This window comes from Delphinus delphis, chromosome 1 (genome assembly GCF_949987515.2).
Source record: "Delphinus delphis chromosome 1, mDelDel1.2, whole genome shotgun sequence".
NCBI classification, from domain to species: domain Eukaryota; kingdom Metazoa; phylum Chordata; class Mammalia; order Artiodactyla; family Delphinidae; genus Delphinus; species Delphinus delphis.
The window spans coordinates 132,047,820-132,075,051 of NC_082683.1; the positions used below are offsets into that span (position 1 = coordinate 132,047,820).

A 27,232-nucleotide genomic window follows, 5' to 3' on the forward strand; every position below is an offset into this window, starting at 1 on the left:
TCCAAGTGCAAAGGGGCAGAAGAGCAAAATAATTAGAAGAAACCCTTCTCTTCTACTATTCCTATTCTGTCCCCAGTTGTCTCCTCCTTTCTCTCTTTTTTTTTTTTTTTTTTTTTTTTTTGCTGGCCCTGGAACAACTGTCCCCCTTCCCAGGGCTTCCACTAAGTTCCTGAGGTTCGCCCCCTGAGAGGTATTGGGGTGAAGCATCCAGTCTTCTGTTTTGCTCTTCTCTGTTGCAGCAGAGATTCACTGCTGCAAGGTGGTGAGAGGGACGTTATGCTTACGTAGCCCAGCCCGGGGAAAATCACCTCTTCTTTTCACGGTGAATTCACACCCAGGACAGAAACTTAGATGCTCCGTCACTGGCTGGGTGGAATAGACACCGTTGAGCTCTCATCCGATCCCCTTTATTTAGCAGACCAATCCCCACAGTGGCTTAAAGCAATAACCATTTTATTGTGTTGCATAATTTTCAGGGCCAGGAATTCAGGCGGGGCTTGGCAGGTGATGCTCCTCTTCCATGTGACATTGATAGAGGTCGCTGGGTGGTGTGCAGCTGGCAGAGGGACGGGTCTCGAGGGGCCAAGACAGCTTCATTCATGTGTCTGGTGCCTTAGCTGGAATGTCTGGAAGGCTGGGCTCAGCTGGGACAGTGGCCCAGAGTGCTTACATGTGACGTCTCCAGCATGGTGGCCCCAGCACGGTGGCCTCAGATTTCTTCTCCAAGAGTAAGAGTTCCAGAGAAAAAGGCAGAAGCCCCAAGGCCTTTTATGACTCAGACTTGGAAGTCAGAGAGTTTCACTTCCATTCTCATCTATTGGTCAAAACAGTCATCAACCTGCCCAGATTCAAGGGCAGAGGCAGTAGAACACCATTCTAGTTGGGAGGCGTGTCGAAGAATTTATGGGGCCGTCTTTTAAAACTGCCAGTCTGTCTTCTTTTAATAATTCTCACTTGCGCGCACAGACCAGAACTGTCACGGTTACTTTTCAAGAGGGCCAACTAGCGCCTAGGCACTGAATAGCTGGCTATTGAAGAATTTAAAGGGAATCACATGCGCTGGTGGCAGCACAGATAACATCTATTTAAAGTTACATTGTAGAGAGGGGGCAGAAAAGATGGAGGTTCTGAGCTACAGTTCATAATAGCCAGCCTCTCCCAAATGCCTCTACAGAACGCAAGATAAGAATGTGTCAGGCAGGGCCTTTTGCAACATTATTCTTAGATGCCCAACATACAAATTTCAGCAACTCCCATAGAGTCCTGTATGTCTCTGTCATAGTTCTTGTCACCCTTGCAATGATGGGTTCAATGTCTAACTTTCCCTATAAAATGCCATTCTCGGTGACGGAGAACAAGCTTGTCCTACCACCCAGTGTATCTCCCGCACCACGCACAGTGTCTGAAATGCAGCAGATGTGCAATAAATACATTTCATTGGCCAATTATTTGGCGATGGTAGAAAGATGATGAGAATAGCTAGTACCTAACAATAAGCTTATAATTTGCTGTGAAGGATTTAAGTTTTTTTCTACTTAAGATGATGGGCTATAAGACCTATGTATGTATCAACAGAATCTAAAGTATAACATTTAAAGCTTTAATAATTCCGCAGTTGGTCTAACCAGATCAGTCCGATTATTAAAAGACACCGGTAACATCCACACACCCGACACTTACTGACAGCTTTGTTTATTATTTAGTTGATTATTCCATTTGTATAATCGTACAATGATTCTCTTTTAAACAATACTGCTATACCTGAAGTTGGTCACACTATACTCTCCCTTCCTTCTATAGTAGTAAAGTGGTTTTTTTTCACACTCAGTTTTTTAATAGAACATTTTCAAATATCAAGAAGTGCGATTAACTGAAAGTAATGAACGGACCAAACTCCACGGAAGACAACCGCACACTCCGTTAAAGGTCTAGTGCTATTACAGTGGGCCATGTCCATTCAGGAGGAAACACCAGTGGCCTCGTGGGATCCCAGGGCTGGCAGAGTGTTGGTGGGTATAAGCAACTCCCTTAAGACCTGTTTGGCAGCTTGGAAAGTTGAGGTTTAATAGTGGCCCCGTCCGTCACCCTTCTAGTCAGAATGGGTTCCTGCAGTCAAACTGTGGGCAGTGTCGTCGGGGTGTGAGCGAGCTTGCCTTCCTTGGGCAAAATCCTCGAGTGAAATCCTCAGGGGGCCTGAGCACTCTCTCCTGCTCCACTCATATTGGCCTTATTTTTAACTTGAAAGTAGGTGGGACCCAGGCATAGAGGCTGTGTGTGCAGTGTGTATGTGTGTGTGTAGAGTGTGTGTGTGTAGTTTGTGTATGTAATGTGTGTGTCTGTAGTGTGTGTGTAGACTGTGTATATATAGTGTGTGTCTGTATATTATGTGTGTGTCTATTCTGTGTAGTGTGTATAGTATGTGTGTTGTGTGTGTACAGTGTGTAGTGTGCGTGTATACACTGTGGATGTAGTGTGTGTACATCTGTGGCTGCGTGTAGTATGTAGTGTGTGTGTGTGGTGTGTGTGCCTATAGTTTGTGTAGTGTGTAAATGTGTATAGTCTATAGTGTGTGTGTGTGTGTGTGTGTGTAGTATGTGTATACACTGTGCAGAGTTTGTAAAGCGTGTGTGTAGTGTGTGCACATGTAGTGTGTGTGTTGCGCGTGTAGTGTGTGCATGTGTCTGGTGTGTGTCATATGTGTATATACTCTGTCGAGTGTGTACAGTGTGGGTAGTGTGTGTTTTGTGTGGGCAGTGTGTGTATATACTGTGTAGAGTGTGTGTTGTGTGTGCATGTGTGCACATACTGTGTGTATGTGTGGAGGGCACAGGGCACACTGAAGGAGGGAGAGGGTCACGGAGGGAGAAGGACGGGGCTAAGGAGGAAGGGTATCAGGCAGGAGAAGCAGACAAAGATGAGGATGGACCTGGGGGGAGACGGGAGGAGGGAGGGAAAGCGTGAGCGTGCTTCATTTTAGTAACACAGAAGGAGGGCCAGGGAACGGTGTCCCTGATGCCACTCCCCGGCCCCTCTCTCTGGCCCAAGGTCCTGGTCCTCTGCTGTGCAGACCCAGCTTTCTGTACAGACTTGAATAAAGGAGTAGCAGCGGCAAGACCAGCTCTCACCAAGGCCCCGCCCCATTGGCTGGGGTCCCACTGCTGCCTCCTGTACCCCTTCCTCTTCGGTCAAGGTGAGACACTGGCTTCTGAGGCATTTCACCCACCGCCCGGCATTGACCCCAGGTGGGTCTCAGTTTTCTGTCAGCCTTTGCTCTGGAACTGAGGGGGCTGCATTCCAGAGTCGATATACTGTCTTTCCATCTTTCTGCAGAAAGATGCAGAGAGGGGCGTGAGGTCACCTGTGCTTGCAGCCCTGCCACAGGCTCACTCACTCTCAGGCACTGGCGGGGAGAAGGCTTGTGCTGCAGATCCGTGGTCCCAAAGGACGCCCCGGCTACAGGGTTAGGATGCACTGTGCCCTCCTCCCACTGCAACGCACTGCAGGCATATCTGTGCCACGGAGGCAGGGGCCAGGGAGAGCTGCGCGTCCAGGCAACGTGGAAAGCAGAGCTGAGGAGGGCGAGGGGTTACAATCCTGTGCTCTGGAGTCCGACAGCCTGAATTCAAATGGTGGTTCAGGTAGGTAAGAAACGAGCTGTTGCTAGAATTCAGCGATAGGTAAAGCGCTTAGAGCAGCGTCTGGCACACAGTAAGCCCTCAATAACCAAGCTCTGTCATTCTAACCACTTAGAAAAAACTCAATAGCGCTCAATGACAGGCCTTATAGATTCTGCATCTCCTTCCTGACCTTTCTCTTGTGTTTCCAAATGAGGAGCCCTGGTCAAAGGCAGGGTGGCTGAACGTGTGTGTTCAGGCCTCTGAGGTGTGTGAGGACAATTAAGGCCATTGCTGGTCCACAGGGCCCTGCAGAGCTCTTTCTGAGAGGCTGGACTTCCCGTTGGCCAGGTCCCCACTTGTGCCACTGCCAATGCTCGGGGAGCGGGGCAGAAGCAGTGGCCTGGCCCTTGCCTGTGGTCAGGGGAGCTCACCTACACAGAACCTCTGCTGCTCCTGGCAACTAGATGGGGGGTGAAAATGGAATCCTCACCCAGAGAAATGATTTGCAAAACTAGCAACATAACTAAGCAAATTTGGCAAAGGGGAGAATGGACGGAAGTGTTTTGTGATGGGTAATAACTTGAGTTCACTAAAACACTGACATGGAGGCCTTGACCCGTCCTGACCAGAGCGTACATCAGCCAGGACGGATCTGTGCAAGGTAAGCGGCGCAGACACCACAGAGAATCCGGGCATGCGACGTGCACTACTGGTCTGCAGAAGTTCACTCTGGAGGTACAGGAGCTTTTTAAAAGAAGAAACTACATTTTTTTTTCGAGAACATGGACTGCTAACCAGACTCCCAGGTAGACTGCTCTGCAGGTGCATTAGACAGGTAGCATTTTATTGCCTCTTAAAGATATATTGTTCAGAGGAGAAGGCAGAGTTCTTCCAGAAGGAGATTTAATTCCCATAAAAATCCAGGAGGCCGACCGGGGCCCATAATGGAGGCGAAGTTCACCTTTGCAGTGTGAAGATAGCAATCGGAAGGCCGGGGGCAGAAACCATGAGACCTACACAGGGGCCACCTTCCCAGTTTTCTTGCTGTTGTTCTCTGTGAGCAGAGCTTAGGCTCTTAGTGTGAGAGCTTTCCTAGGACATCTGAGGCTGGGGTCTGAGGCCACTCTACAACTTTCTGGCCTCATCTCTGTCCCCAGGTGCAAGGGACATAGGAACTCAGTGAGCACAGGGTGCGCCACCTAATGGCCCTTTCATGAGAAGCATGGCAGAACCCGAGCATTCTGATGAACCTCTTGGACAAAAAATGAACAAAACAAATTAACCGCAAAACAAGCCCCAAAGTAATTCCCTAAGAAGAAATTTAGGAAGCCCTGGCTAGCAGGCTTACTGACCACACAGATGGAGAACATGATACCCGAGAAGTTCTGCAGGAAGCAAGGATCACCTTCTCCCTAGTTTAGATGTTGCCTGTGGAGGTCTGAACGTTCCCTTAAAAACATTAAAAATCCACACACCAACCCAGATATTTCCCCTCCTCTCTCCTGCTTCCTTCTGGCAGCTGCTCTCTGGCATCATGGCGCTAGATGTCTTTGCTGTCCCCATAATCGTTGTAAGGGATGCTCAGGGTCTGCTCCTCACACGTCTTCCTAAGGTCCCGGCTAAGCTCTGACCAGTCAAGTCCGTAGGGCTTGATCTCGCTGTAGCGGCAGCCCAGGTACTTAAGGGAGCTGCGTCGCAAGCTTATCTTGGGTTCCTGAAGGAGTCCATTGCACCAATTGCTGAGATCCCCAAGCTGAGAAAGGATGAGGCCAGCTTTCCTACGGATCAAGCATGGAGGATGCTTAGGTTAGAAAGAAGAGAAGGCAGGAAAGGTAAACAGTGTGAGACTTTAAACTTCAAGAGGGAAGAGCCCCGTTTATTTTGCTTACTGTTCCATGGTTGGCACTTAGAAGAGGGGGAACCTCCATAAATACTTGTCAAGAAAATGAATGAATGAATGGAAGAATGAATGAATGAATGGAAGAATGAATGAATGAATGAAATAATTAATTAATAAGGACGGACGAGCAAAGTAGGGCACCAAAATGGAAACAAAGAAACAAAATGCAATAAGGACAAATAAGGAAGAGAAAATGACATACTGTAGTGGGGATTTATGCTCTTTTCAAATCATAGAGCTGACAAATCAGATCAATTTACTTTAAAGCCAGTAATTTATCACCATTAAATGACAAATAATGTGTCTGACTGGATTCAAGGGTATTTCTGAACTGAGTAGAAGCCGCCAATATATTGCACTTTGGGGGATATCAAGTGTAACTCATTATGCCTGTATGAAGGTAATTATAGTGTAATAAGGGCACGAACAATAGTGCCCTCAGTGCATATTGACATAGGGTCATTCTTTGGGAAAATGCAGACTCCCAGTGGCACGCAGCACCTAGTTAACCCCCAGGTGCGCTCCTGCTCTGTTCTGCAGTCTCCCTCGGAAAGTCAGGAGGCTAGCGCCATTGAGACCCCTGAGACCCCATCCAAAGAGTGGGAAGAAGACGAGGTGATGAGAGGGCACCTGAGCTGTTGCAGATCCCTGAGAGAATGGGAAGAGGAGGGCAAGGTCTCCCCAAGTTCACACACACTGGTAAAGGAGTGATCCCACTGGGCCAAGAACAGGGTGTGAGACACCCTGCGCATAGCTTGGGGAAGCGGGCTGTCGCCAGGATCTAGCTCACCGGTGTACGGCCTCTTCTTGGCATCCACTTCTGGTGTTAGAGATGGGACTGCCTGATGGCCAGTTCTCAGCCCACACTGGCTTTGACTCTGAACACTTAGGATAAGTGAAGGAACGGGGATCCCCTCATTTAGCTGTGTTCTTTCCCTTCTTCAAAAAACCACGGGTGACCAGAGACCCATGAAAGAATAGTCTCTTATTCCAACAAGCCCATGTGAGGCTCTAAACTCTGTTCTGGAAAGTTCAATGAACAGGACCCCTTGCAGTATTTATCAACTGCTAGGCTAACTTCACACGTGAGGAAGCATCTCTTTTCTAATTCAATCAACAATTCTTTCCAGAAACTGGAAGTTTCTTCACCAAGTTTAGAATGAGCTCTCAAGAACAAGAAGCACATTCATTTCATGCCTCTTCTTCCGTTCTGGCTACGAGCATCACAAGGGGTGAGCTCACCGCATTCCTAGGAGGGCAAGCGAGAGACGGGTGGGGATGACGGACATTGGAAGCAAGGTGTTGAGCTGTGGCAGCAAAGTCAAGGGACCCAGAGAGTGTGAGGTCATCGGAGGCCAGTCAAATTTTCTCCCACTGCAATGGTGGGTCAGAGAAGATCAAACAAACACTCTGCCGACTAAGTCACACCTTATGCAGATTGCCTCTTCTCTGCCCATCAGCCTCTGCCATTTGGCCAAGCAGGCTTTCCAAAAGTCGTCATCAACAGGGACTTTGGTGGCCTTCCTCTTAATCTATCCTGCTGCATGTCATTAGCTGTAGACACATTCTTGGGATGCGGACGAAGGGGGAGAGAAGAAAGAGTAAAGGGCAGCATCTGCCTCATCTTGAAGAAATGGATAAAGGAACACATCCTAGCCATCCTTTCAAACAAATGGATTTAATTAGCCCATGGAGTTTTTTGTGGCTATTTTCATTGCTCCCTTTTTAAAAAAAGATAATAATTAATTTGGGTATGTCCTTGACCATCTCAGAGCCTTCTTCTTTCTTAAGAGCAATGCGACCAAGGCTGTCCTCAAGGTATTTCAACTCTCATGGAGGCTTCCATGAATTTTAATGGAATTGGATTTAACTGAAGCAAGGGAATACTTTCTGCTTGCTTGCAGGCCGTATGTACCCTCTGACCCTTTTCTATTTATTCTCACAACTAACTCCAAAGTGGTGAAGTATCTCAAGGCAGGAGACTTCTTGTTTCCTGTGGTTCTCCCCCAGATCCATGACACTGAAAAGCGAAACTTGATTTTCCACAAGCTAATGAAACTACAATTTTCCCCCCTAATATATAGCCTTAAAAAACCAGTATTACACATGAAAGAGTCTCCTGGGAAGACTCCTGAGAGTCTTCTCTTTTTGAGAAGACAGTGTCAAGTCAGCAGCAGGCCTTGCTTTACAATGAGATCGGCATTTTTTTCCCCTGCGCACTTTCTTCATTAACCAATTTTCCTTCTGACTCTTGAGTTACAAGAGAGACATTTTAAAAGCAGTCCAAATTCCCTTGGAAGTCAAGATGATGTATGCAATGTTAGTGCTATTCAAATTGTGACATTTATGCTCCTTGACAAAGAACTGCATATATGTACTCAATAAATGTCAGAAGGAGGGAGGAGAGAGCATGAAGGGAATTGGGGAGAGAGCTGGAGAGAGGGGATGATATTAGGTATGAGTAATAATAAGGACAGGAGTGATGGTAAGGTATGGAGCAGGGAGGCTATTTCTTAATACATATCTACCTTCTAACCCAGGGTTTGCTTTTTACCAAAATTGAGACAGAACAAATTAAAGCCCCCTTATATATTTCCCTCTGTGTCCTGTCTATAGCCATGGCATCTGTTTGCCCAAGAAAAACCAACCTTTATAAACTTCGGGAAATAATTTATGGAATGCAGAAAGATTCTTCCTGACCTTACACATAAAATCATTTTATTTTAGGAAGGTAATCCTAAATTTTCTCCTTTCTTCAAAAGTAAGAAAATAGGTAGCAGGGCGGGGGATGTCCTGTACAATGGTCTTCTAGAAAAGTTTATAAATTCAGGTCATACGAGGCGTCCTGAGACTAAGTCTCCTTTCCAATTGATCAGATATCAGACAAATGGGATGACTTTCGGGTGATGCTTTTATTGATCCCTTTTGGCAGGACAGCAAGAATTCTGAGTGCCCGAGGATCCTACTGTACTGATTTTCTTCATTTATTTTTTTCCTCTCTTTCTTTCTCTTCTTTCTTTCCTTCCCTCCCTCCCTTCCTTCCTTCCCCTATTTTTTTTTCTTTATGAACTCCTAAATAGTTTGGGGACATATAAGTTTGGGGACATTCCACGTGAAAAGCCTCTTCACTGTGTTTATCTGAAAATCTTAGTATTTCTAGAGAAACCTTCTCTTCTCAGAGCAGCAATACACAGCCATGTTGAATGGAACAAAGGAAAGGTGTTATCTCTATGCATTCTTCCCATTCCTCTCTTTCCAAGAACTCTATCTGGGCTATATAACCTAAAAGCAGGAGTACTGAGTATTGGGAAGTTGTAGCCTTGGGGCCAGGGCAAGTTGGCAAACACTACATTATCCTAACTTTGGCCAGGTTAGATGTCAAGATGGGTCATTGGCTACCCCCATTCTGCCTTTCAAGAGAATGTAGAATTTAGCTCAAAATACGTCTGTATAATGCACATAACATATGTAAAGTTCATATGCAGTAAATATTTTTGGATAACCTCTTCAATAAAATTCCTAATTTTCTTTCAAAAGACTAAGCTTTGGGCTCCTACAGTTTAGCCTTTGGAATGCTGTGTCAGCATGATAAGGAGGGGGTAAAACAACTCAAGGGCAAAGGTTTTTTCAGAGTTCAGGAAATGCATTCATGGCTTGACTTAAATACAGCATAAATACATCTTATCCATAACTAATCAGTATGAATTGAGCTGTCTAGAAGCACAGGACTTACAGCAGCTAAGCTCACCCAGGATATCTGCAAATTCATGAAGGCAGTATTATAGTGGAAGAGGTACAAAATTTCAAAAAGCTGAGGTCTTTAAAAGAGATAATGAAGTTTACTGATTACCTGGGGCCTAATTCATCCTCACACCGCCAGGTGAATTCTCCAAAACTCTCGTAATGCTGGTTATAGTGGTAGAGGACTCGATGGAGAGTGGGGGAACCGAGATCCAGGAGGGTGTTGTAGGCGGTCTGCTGCTCCTTCCCACTGGTATAGCCATTGAAGAGATTGTAGATCTTGTCTGCTATTTCTGAGGATGGGAGAAAAGGCCAATAAGTAAGATTATACATACATATATACACACACACACACACACACACACATATACATATATATATACACACACGTATATATATATATATATATATATATATACACACACATATACATAAATGATTATAAATACAGGCACATAGGTGTGTATATGCATGTATATGTGTGTGTATATATACATGCGTGTGTGTGTGTGTGTGTGTGTGTGTGTGTGTGTGTGTGTGTGTGATATTACTCAAAGAATACTGAACCTACTGCCCTATCAGGTTTCAGTTTTCTCTTCTATACAATGAAAGGCTTCAAATAGAATCTCTCTAAGGTCAACTTAGGTGATAATATTCTTTGTCTTCACCCATGTTTCCTAATAATACAGAGCCTGAGGCAAGAGCTCATAGATTGATACTGTATTGGCAAATGCATTCCCAGAGAAGCAGGACGGAGGATAGAGAGAAATGAGGCAAGAAAGGAGGCAGAGTGAATATAAGAAAATGCTCTAAGGAGTTGATGGCTATGTTTCGCAGGAGAGGATGTATGAAGCTATTGGATCCTCACTGGTCCATCTGGGGAAGAACAGAAGAAGACTTTATATCCAGCTCCCATTCAGGATTGGTCCATGGGGACTTTTCACATTTGCCCCCATGAGGCGTTAACTCCTCTGCACCTCTAGGCTGCATGCTTGGGTACAAAGTGAGTCCTGCAAAAGCTATGGGGCAGCCCTGGGCAGCGGGGAGCAGCCTTCGGCTCAGGGGTGAGGTCAGGAACTGTCAGGTTACGCCTCCAGCAACGTGAAGAACCTGGAGTAGCCACAGTGCCAAGAGCAACCTAGCCCCCTGACTGCAGGAATGCGGGTCTTTTAGCTAGGGCCACCCAGACAGGAAAGAAGGCAAGCTTGCAGATCTGTGCTGACATGTACGTTGAATCCAGTGCATTCTGCAGTTCCAAACGAGTGATCTTTTGGCTTAATTTATACCTCTTATATTTCTGCCTCCAAGGTATACATTGCTAAGATTGAACTTGGTGATGTGGCAAAGGGGCAATGAATTTGTGTAGCCTTGGCATTTTTTCCTGTGGAGCTCAAAGCACTTTATCATTAAATATTTTCTCATTAAACCTGTCAGAAAGGAGATTTGTTGACATTTTCTTTCTAAACAGCTGGGAACTGAGATCTGGAGAGCTTTTTCTCAGATCCAGTGTTAAATCAGGGGATGAAGAGACTAAGTCTACAGGCTTCTAAGCCAGACTTTGCCCACTTGACCCCCTGTCAGCCTAAAGGCCCTGATCCCTTGTCACTACTCCAAGTGAATTCAAGGCTGCTGGCGATGACTGAGTCATCATTTTAAGAGTTTCCTGGGTTGGAATGAATAAAATTTCTACCTCTACTCTGCCCAAGCATTGCAATAATTTCCCTTTTTGTCTATCTTGCCCATTGCCTATGAAAACAGGAGCCAGACCTCACTCCCCCAGTGTCCTGAGTGGCAAGAATAAGGCCAGACAAAATAATAGATCAAAAAATGTTAGCTAAGTGAGTGAAATTTATGACCTTGGCAGTCATTTGAATCCACTTTGGTGGAGGGTTTCTGGTGATATATCTCCAGACCTGGGTTGTACCAACCCTTTAGCAATTAAACCCTTGTAACCAGCATCTTTAAGCTGCAATAAAAATAATTTCAGCTGAGAAATCCATTCAGATTTTCAGGACTTTAAAATTCTCAGGTTGTTAAAATAAGATCAAGAGATAAAGTGGACAGTGATTTAGACTATAAAGATCTCTGGTATTTATTATATAGAATAGAAAGAATATAAATAAAAATTATATAGAATATAAAGAGCTCTGGTATTTATGTATTAACATCCTACTGATTGCCAAGAACTTTACATGTGTGAATTCTAATCCTCATACCACCACTGCACAATGAATATGAATGTCTTTGTGCTACAAATGAGGCCAGGTTACCTGCCCAAGGTCATATAGCCAGTGTGGGCTGGAGTCAAGCTTTAAAACTCTATCTTCCATTGCTCTTTTGCACCTGCTCAGGGGATGGTAGTGTTTAACCAATTTAAGATACAGGAGGCAGAGTCTTGGGGGATGCTTTCTGGGGTGACTATTTCTGGTAGAGGACATTGCCCTGGCTGGCCCATAAATTCCAAGTAAGAGAGAGTCCTAGTAGATATGCAGGGAGTCTGTCATTTCTGGAGTAGAAATGGAAAGAAGCAGAAGGACTATTCTAAGAGCTGTGCTTGTTCACTGGGAGGCAGGGAGTACGTACTTACAGAAGAATGACCAGCAGTGCAGAAACGCAGGTGAATAGACCAGAGCCCAGACAGGGAGGTTCAGGGTTCCTTCTCTTTTTTTTTTTTTTTTGTGGTACACGGGCCTCTCACTGTTGTGGCCTCTCCCGTTGAGGAGCACAGGCTCCGGACACGCAGGCTCAGTGGCCATGGCTCACGGGTCCAGCCGCTCCGCGGCATGTGGGATCCTCCCGGACCAGGGCACGAACCTGTGTCCCCTGCACTGGCAGGTGGACTCTCAACCACTGTGCCCCCAGGGAAGCCCAGGGGTCCCTTCTCTTATCCTTTTACTGCTGTCAATCTGTTCTTATTTCCAGTGATGGGACATAGCATCACAGGCCTAAGGCCCTGGTTGTGACAGTCTGCTGAGCAACAGTGATGACTGAGAAGGTGTTTTCTGGCATACTTACTATTCTCCTAACACAATAGTAATATCCAGCTAGAGTAGGCTAATGCTTCCCGTTAGCAGAAGCATTTGTGCCTGAGACCAGGCGGGATAGTCCCAGTTTCTACCGTAAATCTCCTAAAACCAAGATAATCTAACACCAGGGTGTGCTTAAAAGCCTTCATCGGTAAATGGGATATTATATTCAGAAAAATCTACACGCTAGGCTCCTAGAGACCGAATATTTCTGGCCCCTCCTATCTCCAATGAGGGAATTTATGGATATTATTTCATTAGCTTTCATAGCATCTCAAGAATTCACTAACTCAAAGAAAGTTAGACTATAAGATATTTTTGGTTATCATTTAACCCAGCTTTCAGCTTCACAGAAGTCTCGAGTTTTCCAAAACAGGAATCTGTCTTCCCTCTCTTTGACATGCATGGTGTTCAGGAATAGTTAAAATGCAGGTGAAGAGATGGCAGGGTGTCTACATACACAGCTTCATCACAAAAAAAAAAGAGAAGGGAGCCAATATCTCTCGGGCATCAGAATAAATGAACAGGGCTGGGACTGAAGGCTTCAGATCCAAAAGTATGGTTAAGAATAGGCACCATGGGGAATGTAAATTGATACAGCCACTATGGGGAACAGTATGGAGGTTCCTTAAAAAACTACAAATAGAACTACCATACGACCCAGCAATCCCACTACTGGGCATATACCCTGAGCAAACCATAATTCAAAAAGAGTCACGTACCAAAATGTTCATTGCAGCTCTATTTACAATAGCCACGACATGGAAACAACCTAAGTGTCCATCAACAGATGAATGGATAAAGAAGATGTGGCGCATATATACAGTGGAATATTACTCAGCCATAAAAAGAAACGAAATTAAGTTATTTGTAGTGAGGTGGATGGACCTAGAGTCTGTTATACAGAGTGAAGTAAGTCAGAAAGAGAAAAACAAATACCGTATGCTAACACATATATATGGAATCTAAGAAAAAAGAAAAAGGTCATGAAGAAACTGGGGTAAGATGGGAATAAAGACACAGACCTACTAGAGAATGGACTTGAGGATATGGGGAGGGGGAAGGGTAAGCTGGGACAAAGTGAGAGAGTGGCATGGACATATATACACTACCAAACGTACAATAGATAGCTAGTGGGAAGCAGCCGCATAGCACAGGGAGATCAGCTCGGTGCTTTGTGACCACCTAGAGGGGTGGGATAGGGAGGGTGGGAGGGAGGGAGACGCAAGAGGGAAGAGATATGGGAACATATGTATATGTATAACTGATTCACTTTGTTATAAAGCAGAAACTAACACACCATTGTAAAGCAATTATACTCCAATAAAGGTGTTAAAAAAAAAAAAGGAATAGGCACCATGACATCAAATGGAGTTGGGCTCCACTACACTAGCTGTGTGGCCTTGGACATGTTACTTAACCTCTCTGGGTTTTAGTTTCCTTGTCTGTTCAGTGATAGTTAATAACACATATCTTCCAAGGTTATTGTGAGGCTAAGAGTGATATCGAATGTAAAGTATTTCTTTAGCATGATGTCTGGACAAAGCAAGTACACTTTTATTCATTAATTCATTCCATAAATATTTTTACTGAGTGCTTACCACGTGCTTGACATTTTTCTAGGTACTTGGCTACACCAGGGAGAAACTTTGACAAAAAGTCCTCATCCTATGACCCTTACAGTCTGGTGGTAGGACACATTCAGCTAAGCAATACACATAATAAATAAGTAATATACAGTGTGCTAGAAAGTGGGGAAAAGTAAAACAGGAGAAGGAGCATTGGGAGTGCTGCGTGGGGCATTGCAATTTTAAATAGAGGGGTGTCACTGAAAAGATGACATTCAAGCCATGGCTTGGAGGAGGGGAGAGAACGATCTGTGAGGATATCTGGGGCACAGCATAGGAGGGGAGGAAATGCCAGCACGGAGGCCCCCCCAGCTATGGTGGGCAGCAGACCTGAAAGCAGCAATAAGCCATGGTGTCTGGAAGTGAGTGAGGGGGAGAGTTGGGCAATAGCAGATATTATTTTTTAAAATTCCTGTTGCTGGTTCTCTACTAGATCATGCTTTTCCCAATGCCATGACACAGAGAGAGGCTGAAACACAAGAGTCCAAGAGTGGGGAAATAGTCTTATTTAAATGAGAGGAGTGACTCCAAGCAGAAGGGAGCTTTCTTATCCCTCAGCAGTGGTTGCTCGTTTTCCTATGAAATAAGAATCCTGGGAAGCACCTATACCTTCTGCCAATGGCTTCCTCGGCTGCTGTAACAAAAGTCTCCTGAACGGAGGTCCTAAGTCATCATTTACATTATTTCGGGGGGAGCTACCTGAAACCCCAGTCTGTCCCCACACTGAAGTAACTGACCATAGAATTCCACGTGAAAACTTGAGGACAATGAATCCCAACTGGCTTTACACTTTTGTCATTCTAAGCACTGTCCAAATTGCAAAGCCCCTTTCCCCCATCCTCCAAGTCTGTCTGTCCTCTCCCCTACCCTTCTCTCCCCATGCTGCTCTGTGCTTCCTTCACACCAATGATTCTCAAACTTGAGAATTAAACTTGATTCACAAGCTGGAAGGCTTGTGAAAGCACAGATTTCTGGTTCCCACTGGAGTTCCTGATCCAGCAGGTCTCAGCTGGAACCTGAGAACTGGCACATCTAACAAGTTCCAAGGGGAGGCTGATGCTGCTTGTCTGGACCACACTTTGAGCACCACTGTTCTATACTCATTCATTCTCTCAAAACGTTCTTACTTCCTCTGGGACCAACACTGTTACGTGGCAACCAACTCTCCGTTCACCCTTGACCTTGGAACGCACTCTTCCTTCCCTCCATACCCCTGCGTTGGCTGAAACCTGCATGATACCTTCTCCAGTATTGAGGGATCCTTCTCATACACCAGAAAAGAGCCGCCTCCCCGAAAACAATGTTTTCTCTCAATATATGTAAAAGTCCGTCCACTTTAAAACCTTACCTGTCTCTTTCTATTTCCCACCACTCACCTCCTAACTATGCTTCTCCAGACATGGCAGCATCTGGCATCTGGTTATCTTCTCCACCTCATTTCTTATCACCATTTTGGGTGACTTCACTGCCAAAATGAAAGGCCTGCTTAAGTCTAGAGACTCCCCCATCATCAAAGCCAATCACTGGGCTGAGAACTTCTCCATCTCTGAAATAATAAATCCAAATATCACATATGTACTGTGAACACAACCTCTTTTCATGGTTCCTATACTTCTTATTGCTACCAAATCTGTTCTTCAATGACAGAAACCCCAAGTCCTTTGACATCTTCGTTCACTCCAGGCATCAGTCCTGTATTTACATCCTTTTCTACTTAACCTGATCTACGCGGCCCATTGCTAGTGTCCTCAAGTAGCTTGCTCCATCTTCTGCTTTTCCTTTACCTTCACATAGGCTGCTAGGGTCTGCCAGGGAAAAATCACAAGCAGTTGAACTAGGTGGTCTTGCTTAGCTGACCTAGGTGGTCTTGCTTCAGCTAAGCACTTTGGACACACCTCTATACATCGCTTTTCACAATATAGGATAAGGCTGGAAGAACTCTTCTTTCTCTCATGCTCCACATCCAATCCATTTAGCAAATCCTTTTAGTTCTACCATCAAAATAATTTAGAATTGGACCACTTCTCATCACCTATATCCTGATCATTCTAGTTTAAAACAATATCATCTTTCCTCTGTATTGCCATAGCCTCCTAATCAGTCTTCCCACTTCCACCTTGGACCCAATATTTGGAGTCCATGCTCAACAAAGTAGACAGAACGATCCTGTAACATTAAGTCTGATCATGTCATTCTTCTGCCCAAAGTTTTCCAGGGCTTCCCATCCCAGTCCCTAGCAGAATCCCATTGCCTACTCTGATGACCAAGCATTACAGGATCTTCCCCACAGCCTCTCAGAGCTCCTCTCCTGTTCCTTTCCTTCTCATCATCTTTCTCACCAGAGGAGCCTCCTTTCTCTTCTTCAAACACGCCAAGGATGTCTGCACTGCGGCTCCTCTATTGGAATGGACCACCTCCAGATATCTGTGTGCTTTCCTCCTTCTCCTTCTTCTCAGCCCACTCTAGTTGAAATTCTACCCCCTGCCTTCCTAAACCATTTCCCTGCTTATATGTCTCCATAACGTATGCCACTATCTGAAACATTACTTATTTTGCTACTTTTTTGCTTTGTCACCCCTGCTTAAATATAATCTCCATGAGGCAGGGGAATTTTGCCCCCAGTGCCTAGACCAGCTATTTAGTAAGGGCTTAAGATAAGTTGTCTGATTTGATAAATTCATGAAATCTGATTATAAAGTTCTTGAAAATAGATTCTGAGCCTAGATCTTTTTGTTTCTTTAGCATCGAACACCAGATTGTGGTATTAATTAATAAATGACTGTGGAAGAAGGAAATGAAGAAATGGATAGGATTTATGTTTGGCATCAGGAAAGGAGGATGGATGTTGGAGGAAAGATGAATGAGAACTAGCCTTCATTTAGTGAAGCCACATGAAGAACCCTTGAAGGTCATGCCCCAACCTAGAGACTAGGTTGACCTTATTACTGACTAGCCTTTCCTGCTGGGAAAAGGGTGTTTTCAGTAAAACATTGGTAGAAACTTCCTTGCTCAGTGACTTTACTGTCATAAGGCAGTAAAATTCTTCATAGAAAGTATCTAGTTTAGGAAAATGATCGTATAAGAAATAGGGTCTGGACTGACATGTACACACTGATGTGTATAAAATTGATGACTAATAAGAAGCTGTTGTATAAAAAAATAAATAAAATAAGATTTAAAAAAAAAAAGAAATAGGGTCTGGCTTCCTGCTAGATAATTAGGAGCTGAGGTCATGCTCTGGGTCACTTAAAAGGTAATTCCCATTTGTCACTAGTTGTAAGCTCAACCCAAGTGAGCTCTATTTATGATCGCCATCTGGGTTTGAAGGAGGCAAAGCTTATGTTTTTTGGCATAACGGCCAGGCCTGTATTAATTTGCAAGGATGTCCTCAATTAGTCTAACTCATTAATCTCCACATGTGCCCCGTACAGGACTCCTCTCTGGCTGAAGGATAACGGGACCTGGGAATGTTATTTCATTCTCTCAGCATTAAGTTGCTTCTCGTGCTCCCAGCTGGTCTGCTGGGATTTCAGAAAGTCTTCTTTGTCAGGGAGCACAAATGGTCAGAAGCACATCTTGATATGCTTTGGGGACGAGATTAACACAAAGAAGCCCCACAGAGAAATAGTATAGCGGTCTCTCCTGGGCAGGTTATTCTTTGCTGGCCACTCTTTATTCCAGAGTTGCTTCTATCCATCTATTCCTGCAGGTGGCACTGTCTGGCATCTCTCCTACGTGCTATTCACCCCACTGATGTCCAACCAGCCTGCTGCCTATTCAGCAAACAAGTCCAAGGTGCCTACCACTGCTGGCAAGGACATCAGCAAATTCTCCAAAACGGAAATAGCTGGGACACCTTCTCAACACCTGTTCTTACTCTGGCTTGGAGTAAGAAATCAACAGATGATGAAATAAGGGTAACTTGGGTCCTTCCCAGTCTCTCATCTAGGTGTTTTCAACCCCAGATTCTGCTTTCATCATCAAGGGATTTCAGAGACCTTCAAAAGTCATTCAGTCCACACCCTACAAACCAGGCAACACTCACTCCAGAGAGAAGCACATTTGTCTTATACTAAGGGTCTCCATTCTACTATAACATCTCAGTGGACACCAATAATCCTGAGAAGGAGAATTATTTTGCTATATAAATTGAACACTATTTTTTTATGTATTGATATGTCTTTTCTTCATCAGTATTGAGAGACAAAGAAAGGTTTTCTGTCTTTTACATAATAATCCTCTAAATATCTAATTTAACATTGCAAGCAAACTAGGGATTGATGTCAAATAATGAGTCTGAGCGCAGGCCCTGTAAGATGCTAGCTTTGTGACCCTGGTCAGCTTACTTACTCTTCTCCGAATCTCAGTGTCTACATCTATAAGATGGGGGCAATATTCTATTCATTCAGTAAATATTTATTAAATTTAGTTAGGTCCCATTTGTTTATTTTTGTTTTTATTTTCTTTACTCGAGGAGGTGGGTCAAAAAAGATCTTGCTGTGGTTTATGTCAAAGAGTGTTTTCCTACGTTTTCCTCTAAGAGTTTTATAGTGTCCGGTCTTACATTTAGGTCTTTAATCCATTTTGAGTTTATTCTTGTGTATGGTGTTAGGGAGTGTTCTAATTTCATTCTTTTACATGTAGCTGTCCAGTTTTCCCAGCACCACTTATTGAAGAGGTTGTCTTTTCTCCATTGTATATTTTTGCCTCCTTTGTCATAGATTAGGTGACCATAGGTGCGTGGGTTTATCTCTGGGCTTTCTATCCTGTTCCATTGATCTATGTTTCTGTTTTTGTGCCAGTACCATGCTGTCTTGATTACTGAGCTTGGTAGTATAGTTTGAAGTCAGGGAGCCTGATTCCTCCAGCTCTGTTTTTCTTTCTCAAGATTGCTTTGGCTATCTGGGGTCTTTTGTGGTTCCATGCAAACTGTAAAAGGAAACCATAAACTAGACAAAAAGACAACCCTCAGTGAGAGAAAATATTTGCAGATGAAGCAATGGACAAAGGATTAATCTCCAGAATATTCAAACAGCTCATGGAGCTCAATATAAAAAACAAAACAACCCAATCAAAAAATGGGCAGAAGGGCTTCCCTGGTGGCGCAGTGGTTGAGAGTCTGCCTGCTGATGAAGAGGACACGGGTTCGTGCCCCGGTCCGGGAAGATCCCACATGCCGCGGAGCGGCTGGGCCCGTGAGCCATGGCCGCTGAGCCTGTGCATCTGGAGCCTGTGCTCCGCAACGGGAGAGGCCACAGCAGGGAGACGCCCGTGTACCACAAAAAAAAAAAAAAAAAAAAAAGGGCAGAAGACCTAAACAGACCTCTCTCCAAAGAAGACATACAGATGGCCAAGAGGCACATAAAAAGATGCTCAATATCACTAATTATTAGAGAAATGCAAATCAAAACTACAATGAGGTATCACCTCACACAGGTCAGAATGGCCATCATCAAAAAATCTACAAACAATAAATGCTGGAGAGGGTGTGGAGAAAAGGGAATCCTCATACACTGTTGGTGGGAATGTAAATTGATACAGCCACTATGGAAAACAGTATGGAAGTTCCTTAAAAAACTAAAACTAGAACTACCATATGACCCAGCAATAACACTATTGGGCATATACCCTGAAAAAACCATAATTCAAAAGGACACATGTATCTCAATGTTCACTGCAGCTCTATTTACAATAGCCAGGACATGGAAACAACATAATGTCCAATGACAGATGAATGGATAAAGAAGATGTGGTACATATATATACAATGGAATATTACTCAGCCATAAAAAGGAACGAAATAGGTTCATTTGTAGAGTTGTAGATGGACCTAGAGTCTGTTATACAGAGTGAAGTAAGTCAGAAAGAGAAAAAAAATCATATAGTAACGCATATATGTGGAATCTAGAAAAATGGTACAGGTGAACCTATTTGCAGGGCAGGAATAGAGACACAGACAAAGAGAAGGGACATGTGGACACGGGGGGAAGGGGAGGGTGGGACAAATTGGGAGATTAGGATTGACATACATACACCACCATGCGTAAAATCGAAAGATAGTGGGAACCTGCTATAAAGCACAGGAAGCTCAGCTTGGTGCTCTGTCATGACCTAGATGGGTGGGATTATGGGGGTGGGACGTCCAAGAGGGAGGGGGTATATGTATACATATAGCTGATTCACTTTGCTGTACAGCAGAAACTAACACAGCATTGTAAAGCAATTATCCTCCAATAAAAATAAATAAGTACATAAATAAATAAATATTTATTGAGTTCCTACTCGAGAACAAACTCTAGGCATGGTTAATGATCTTAACAGAGACACTGACTGATGCTGGAAGTTTAGGTTGGGAAAGTTTCAATAAGAGAAATATTGTGTCTAAGCTGATGTGCTAGTAGCCTGAAAATCATCTTGTTCATGGCTCCTGACTCCAGTTGTATCAGGTTGACCATGAGGGACACAATCCCACAATGTATACTCCTTAATATTTACTGAATACTTACTACTGGACAGGCACTTAAAAACACTGTACATAAATTCACTAATTTAACTCTCTCTAGAAACTTATTATCTAGGGTACCATTATGCCCCACCCCATTTTACAGAGTAGTAAACTGAGGCACAAGGTGAAGTAACCTCTCAAGGTCAAGTAGTTAGATGGTAGAGCAGAAATTTGACCCTGGGTGGTCTGACTCCAGAGTCTACATTTCCTGGAACGAGTCAGTCACCAAGCTCCTTTCTAAGTGTTAGGGACATAATCATAGGCAAACAGAGACCAGAACTCTGCTCTCATGGAACTCACTGTCTAGTGAGGTAAATAGATATTGAACAAGGCATTATAATAACAAACTGAGATAAATGTTCTGAAAGAAAGAAACATGGTACTATGAGGGCATCTAGCAGCGGCCCTGGACCCCTTCCGTACTGAGGAAGGACACTTGCTCTGAGATCTGCAGGCTGAGAGGAGTTAATCAGTGAAAGGGGTGGAACTGGAGAGTATCTGAGGTAGTGAGACTAACACGTGCAAAGGCTCCGTGTTGGAAATGGAAATGGTGTGTTGGAGGAACTGAGAAAGGCAGTGAGGCTTCAGGAAATACAGAGATTGACAGGGAGTGTGGGCAAGAAGAGGCTGGTGGAGTGGGCAAGGGTCCCTCCATTTAAGTCCTAATATGCCTGTTACATATTTTGATCTTCATCACAAGAGGAATAGCAATCCATTAAAGAGTTGTAAGAAGAGGCGTTATGTGATCAGATTTGTGTTCAAAATAACAGTGCCTTTACCATGCCATGCACGTTAAATGAGGCAATAAATGAAAGTCCTTTCAGAAGGTGTAAAGTGCTACAGCATCAGTGATTTTAATTAAAGTAGGTCTAGGTCTCTCTACCCACTGTGACTTTGAATCACCCTTTGAACACTGTGGGATTGTGTCAACTCATGGCCAACTTCATACAGCTGGAGTCAGGAGCCACAGTTAAGGTGATCCGAGGGGTACCACATGCCAGCTTGGCAACAGCATTTCTCTTATTAAAACTTGCACAACCTAAACTTCTAGCATCAGTCACCATCTCTGTTAATGTGCGTATGCTATCGGTCCATTAGCTGTCTAACTGTTAATAGAAATTACTAGTTGATCAGATCACTTTAATTAGTGCCAGAGCCCCACAGAAGTGGTGCCCAAGAGAGTTAAATTCCGGTTGTGGAGGGGATGTAATAAGCCTTAGAGCAAGTGACGATATCAAGACCTCCAGGGAGCTTCATGAGGAGAAGCAGCAGCGAGAAGTGTGCTATTCGTGTAATGGATGTTGACTGAAAACAAACTCTTCCTAATTGACAGGGGCTCATTCTGGCGCACTGAAGAGGGACAATTCTTTACCAAAGAACTGGTCCGTAACAACTCTAAAATACAGAATGAAGATTTTGACACATCTTTGGTAGGGAGGGAGTGATACAGCAATTCATTCTGAATCTGTGGCCTTCCTATGCACATCTTTCAGATGTGCACCAAAAACGATGAAGAGAGCAAGTTATCCAATCAGCATTCTGAGGGCAGAGGGCACAGGTGCTAAAGCACCTGGTACCCTGTACCTAAGCACCTGGTGCATCGCCATGTGTGTCTGGGGCTTTCACCAGTACCTCCCACTGGCTCTCTGACTTACAGACTACGTGGAATAACGGGATGCAATGCAGATTTCCGCCAGAGGCAGAGGTTGAGGAGTTCCTGGAAAGGAGATGCTCCTGTCCTGAGCCTTGAATTCTCCCCCTTCCCTGCTGAACTCCAGGTTGTTCTGTTTGACTCTCTTGCTCCCCCTTTCCCCATGGCGAGGGGAGGTCCCTGGAACATCCCTCTGCAGACTCTGCTGGCCTCAGTGTCTCTTACCTTGGGCTTTGACATCATCCACCACTGGGCAAGGGGTCTTCACGATCACGTCACTTGGCCTGGAGCGTCGTCCTGTGTTGTCCACTCCCCACAGGGTGAACCTGGCAGGGAGGGGAGGGTAGCATTAACAGAGAGAACCTGCGGTCCAGCTGACAGCCAAGCCTTACTGGATGGGCGGGTTTGCCCCTGGCTGCTCTCGCCACCCTGCCATGCACTTACTGCCATCACCAGGTCATAAAGTGTGCAGTCTAGAGCCTCTTGCTGCTTCCTGGTAGGTCTTGGGCTGTCATTTGCTGTCTTGAGGATATTACCTCATGGAGAGCATCACGGCATAGAGCAGTGGTTCTCATAGTGGGGTCCCCAGACCAGTAGCATCACCGGGGAAGTTGATAGTAATGGCCATTCTCATGCCCCATGGCAGACCTACTGAATCAGAAACTCTAGGGGTGGCGACAAAGATCTGTGCTATGACAACCCTTCCAGGTGATTCTGATGCCAGTTCCATTCTGACAACCACCAAGCTGAGGGAAAGAGCATGTATCTGCGGAAACAGATGGTCTGAAGTGGGTCTGAAGCCTCCACTCCCTGCCATGTGGAGTTGTTAGTTAACTCCTCTGAGCTTTACTTTCCCTATTCTGTGAAATGGAGCTGATAATAAAACTGCCTGTAGGTCATTGTGATGATTAAATGAGATAATAAAGCACAGGAAGACCTAGCGCAGTACCTGGAGCTCAATGACATTGCATAAATTACATTAATTCTGTTCTGTCCATCTTGTACCCAGTTGAGGCTTTTATGCCGAGCACTGAGGACTATTCTCCTCTTTAAGTCAGAAGTGAAAACGCCAGAGCTGGGGGTTCCTGACATGCCTGTGACTAGGGGCTCTATCTCCTGCATGCAGTTCCTTCTGACCCACTTAGATGCTCCCCGCCGTGGACCAGGAGTCCAGAGTGGAAACCTTATGCTACCCCTGGCAACGAAAAGATGTGGTTCTAAGAGCCCCCTCCACCCTTCAACACACACACACACACACACACACACACACACACACATATCAGGAAGAGGATGAAGACCCGGCCATCAAAGGCTGAATGTAAAATTTCCCCCTTGGGTGATGGAATTGGATGGAGAGGAAAGAGCGACGCCAGGTTCTGCTACTCAGACAGGAATTTGAATATAACCATGAAGATAACCTCTGGTGTCGGTGCCCGGGACCTCTAACAGCTAATCTAGTGAGTCTAAAGCAAATCATTAACGCTGCTTTTCTTGTCTCTTTCTCTTTTGCTGTGTCGCCATGGGAGGCTGCATTTATTGGCGAGTCTGGATTTTCTTTCCTCTTTTCTTAGCTCTTGGCAGAGCTACAGGGAGGAAGAGATGTGAGAAGAAAGATGCCCCACGACAGAGGGGCCAGGTACATGTTAAGGTAAATGAGCCTCAGACAGCTGAACCGATGAGGTAGAAAAGGAATGGAAATTGCCTAATGATTCTGTCAGGAAATATAAGTTTCTCTCAGCAGAGAAAAGACAGCCTTGCATCTACGACTGCCTCCCCACAGAGAAGCCCAGGAAACGGTCAGTGTTAAGAACCTGTGTGTCCTGATGTGTTGTCTTCCCTCCCTCTGCCTTCTCCAGTCTCATGCTGGAATCACATCCCACTGGATGTGCTGGCCCAGCTGGGTGCAGACCTGCCCGTGCGCTCCCGCGGGACCGCCCAGCCTCCTTGCTGTCAGTCAGACAAGGACCAGGTGCTTGGCTTTCTCATCTTATGTGCACAAGGTGTCTCTGTCCGTCCTACTGTCCTCTGCTTCTTGCCTTGCTACTTAGTTCAGATCTACCGCCTTACCTAGTACTAAACCCCTCTCCCACCCTGATCCGAAATCCAGGGACTGGCTTCTCCTCCGTCACCATTCCTCCCCTCCTAGGTCTGAGTGAGCCCTTTGCATCCAGCCTCACACACTGGGCTGCCTGGATCCCGAGCAATGGCAGCCCCTGGAATGTTTCATCATTCCCCACCCCCCATATACACACCTGATCAGCCTTTTGCTACTATTTGCTACTATTTCTAGAAATGTGACTGAGGCCACCAAACCTGAAGCCAGCATGTCCGCTCTACCCTGTCCGGCACTGCTCCATTTCCCAGTCGTATCCCACAAGCCGGTCTCAGGCCAGGTCTCAACTCCCTCCCTGCCCTTCTGCTCCAGACCACCTTGAGCTGTTTCTCAGAGATGGGCCCAGAGGTGCCCAGGGCAGACTGCAGACCTGCACCTCATGATCAGGGGTTCCCAGATGGGTGAATTCCCCCTCACCCTCATGTACCCTTCATGGAGCGGGAATCTCTCTCACCGGAGATCCCGATGACAGAGCCCCTGACGTGTAGGAATTCCGTCTCCCTGCTCAGAGGTGGGCCGCTTGACCTTTGTTGCAGACTCTGCCCTGATCCCACTTCTGGCTGCCCCTTCTCATCAGAGTCAGGAGATAGGAAGCCCTGTTTGTTGCCCAGGCACTGGCAAAGTCACAGGGCTGCTAGTGTGAGCCAGGCCCAGGGCTCCGGTTCTCACCTCTGTGCTCTCTTCCTTCACTGGTTCCTCCGCAACTGGGTGTCTGAGCCCACACTCCTGAGCCCGCCCCCCTGAGATCCAGACTGCCTGCTGTCCTGTCCTCTGTAAGACGGCCCTGCTTCATCTTTTCCCATCCGCCTCCCAGGGCCCCGAGCATCGCCTTGGGACTCCAGGTCAGGGCTGGCATCTTGCTACATGGGCTACATGATGCTGTCTGCCTGGATATTTACAAGCTTAGGGGTCACCTGCCCTAACTGTCTACGGTAGGTTCCAGCCACCTTTTGTAGCGCACCCTTATTTAACCTTGAACCTTTAATTTTTAGCAATTTCCCTGAGAAATGTCCTAAGCTTCAGGTACCAAAGTGGCTGTCAGATGGACGCTCTCTCTCAGTGCCTGGGATGCAGTTAATTCTCACCCCTTCCCGCTTGTCCCACTCCTCGGAGTTTGCTTTGTGCTCAATCCTGCTGTGAGTTCCCACTAACTCTACTGGATCTTGGGCTGGGATGAAATTGTGTGGGCTGTAATTAATTCTCATTATTCTCACCAGGCAATTAGTAAAAAAAATTTAGGGTCCTAAGTCCTTACCATTTTTAATAGCAAAGCCCTTACGTTTATTAGGAAACGAAAGTCTTCCCACATCCTTCTAAGTAGAGAGGATGCCTGACCTAAAAACCCATCCTCAGCGGTCCCGGCTCCCTCGGTCTGGAGGGACCCTGAGAAGTGGTCAGATTATTTTTACTACTGAAGCAAGCCTGAGGAACACTCTACGCGTGTCATGTGGAAATGTCGTGTGCAGTTATTTCAGGAAGGTCCTCCGTTTACAGTCAGCAGCATCATTTCCACCCTGGACACTCTGAGCATAGTAAGAGGATTATAGCCGGAATTACTGGACAGAAGAGATAAGCCCTGCTCCCAATCCAGAGGGATAATGTGTAAGTCCATTCACTGTCCCGTCCAAAGCTCCCGGGCCCTTTCCACCTCTGCCTGGCTGCTGGGACTGTTCAGCCTGTTGTTAGAGCCTGTGTGACGACATGTATATCGTGTGTGTGTGCGTGTGTGCGTGCGTGTGTGTGAACCAACGCAGCCCTGCTCTGGCTCCAGGGCTGATGTTTTAAAGGACTGAAACTTGAAGTGCATGGAGTATCCTTGGGCCTCCTGCCAGGGGGCTGACTGTCTCTGTCTGCGACTTTCACACTTGCCCCCTCCAGGTGTGGTGGTTCTACGGATGGCTCCAAATCCACTCCCTTTTTCTGAATTATCTGTTCGTTGTCTCATGCCCCCTAAGGCAGCGGCTCTGCTGTGAGCGCACGCTGTGGTGGGGTGTGGTAGGCTACAAGGCCGGGGAGTCACTTCCCCACTCTCGCCTCAGTTTCCTCATCTGTAAAATGAAGATAGAGTACCAGACACACTTTAAGATCTCTTTTAACCAGGGATTCTTAACTGTTTTTGTACAGTCGACCCTTCTCAGAATAATGCTTTTCCAATGCATTAAAGTGCATAGGATGACAAAGTAAGCCATCTATACTGAAAGGCCATTCTGCCTCCGTGGACCCTGGGTGAAGAGCCAGCTCTATGCTTGCACGTGAGTTATAAGATCATGCTCGATCCTTCCAGTAGCCTGGACTGGCTGGGGAGTGAGACGCAGATAAGAGAATGCAAACCTTGATTCAATTCTTAACCACCCGCCACACCCAGACAACAAGCTGTGTGATTCTGAGGAAGTTACTCAGTGTTGCTGAACCTCAGTTTCCTCGTCTGTAAAATGGGAACAATAACCCTAATCTCACAGGGTCGGGGGTGGTGGTTCCCAGAAGCACCTACACGTAGTGAACCCTCCGTAAATGAAGGCTGCCTTCCTCCATATTACAGATAAGAAAACTTAGTTGCAGAAACGTTCAGTGTTCTGCTTAATCACTTAGCGGTTAGAAACAAAATCAGGTTTGGGGCCCATGTGTTCTCAACTCTTAACGCAGGGCTCCTGTCCTTGCACCAGGGACTGAAGCTCTGCTCCACTCGATGGCTCCGCAAGGAGGAACGTCTCTCCCAGACCCGCCTGAATGCTCTCTGCACATGATCTGCAGCGCCACCTAGTGGACATTGGTTGTTTTTCCCCTCTGCCCAGTGCACTGTCTCTTAATTTCTTCAGCAATCAATCTTGACAGAACGTTTGTGTTTTACAAGACTTAAGAGGGAGACACTAGAAGCTCACCTGGGATAGCAGAGTGGGAGAAGCCATCGGCCTCGGGTGTCTGTGAAATGTAGCCAGACCAAGGCCCATATGAGGAGGGTCCCAGAGTGGGTAAGGGCTGGCGCTCCTAACCGACAACCATGCCAGCCTCGTGCTTGTAGGAACTTTGAAATTCCTAATTAACGTTTGTTAC

At 45.6% G+C, this 27,232-nt stretch overlaps 1 protein-coding gene across 2 annotated transcripts in view; it reads right to left on the bottom strand.

The window, feature by feature from the left end:
- Nucleotides 1–1,679: 1,679 nt before the first annotated feature.
- The window catches only part of ASTN1 (astrotactin 1), a 330,103-nt gene continuing 304,550 nt past the window's right edge, over nucleotides 1,680–27,232 (bottom strand). For both annotated transcript variants that reach the window (XM_060034430.1, XM_060034419.1), the window contains exons 21-23: nucleotides 22,294–22,394; nucleotides 9,368–9,551; nucleotides 1,680–5,395 (exon numbers count right to left, since the gene is read on the bottom strand). In XM_060034430.1, the coding sequence (XP_059890413.1) occupies nucleotides 5,158–5,395; nucleotides 9,368–9,551; nucleotides 22,294–22,394 (523 nt within the window). In that variant the 3' untranslated portion in view covers nucleotides 1,680–5,157. The remainder of the gene's footprint in view (nucleotides 5,396–9,367; nucleotides 9,552–22,293; nucleotides 22,395–27,232) is intronic.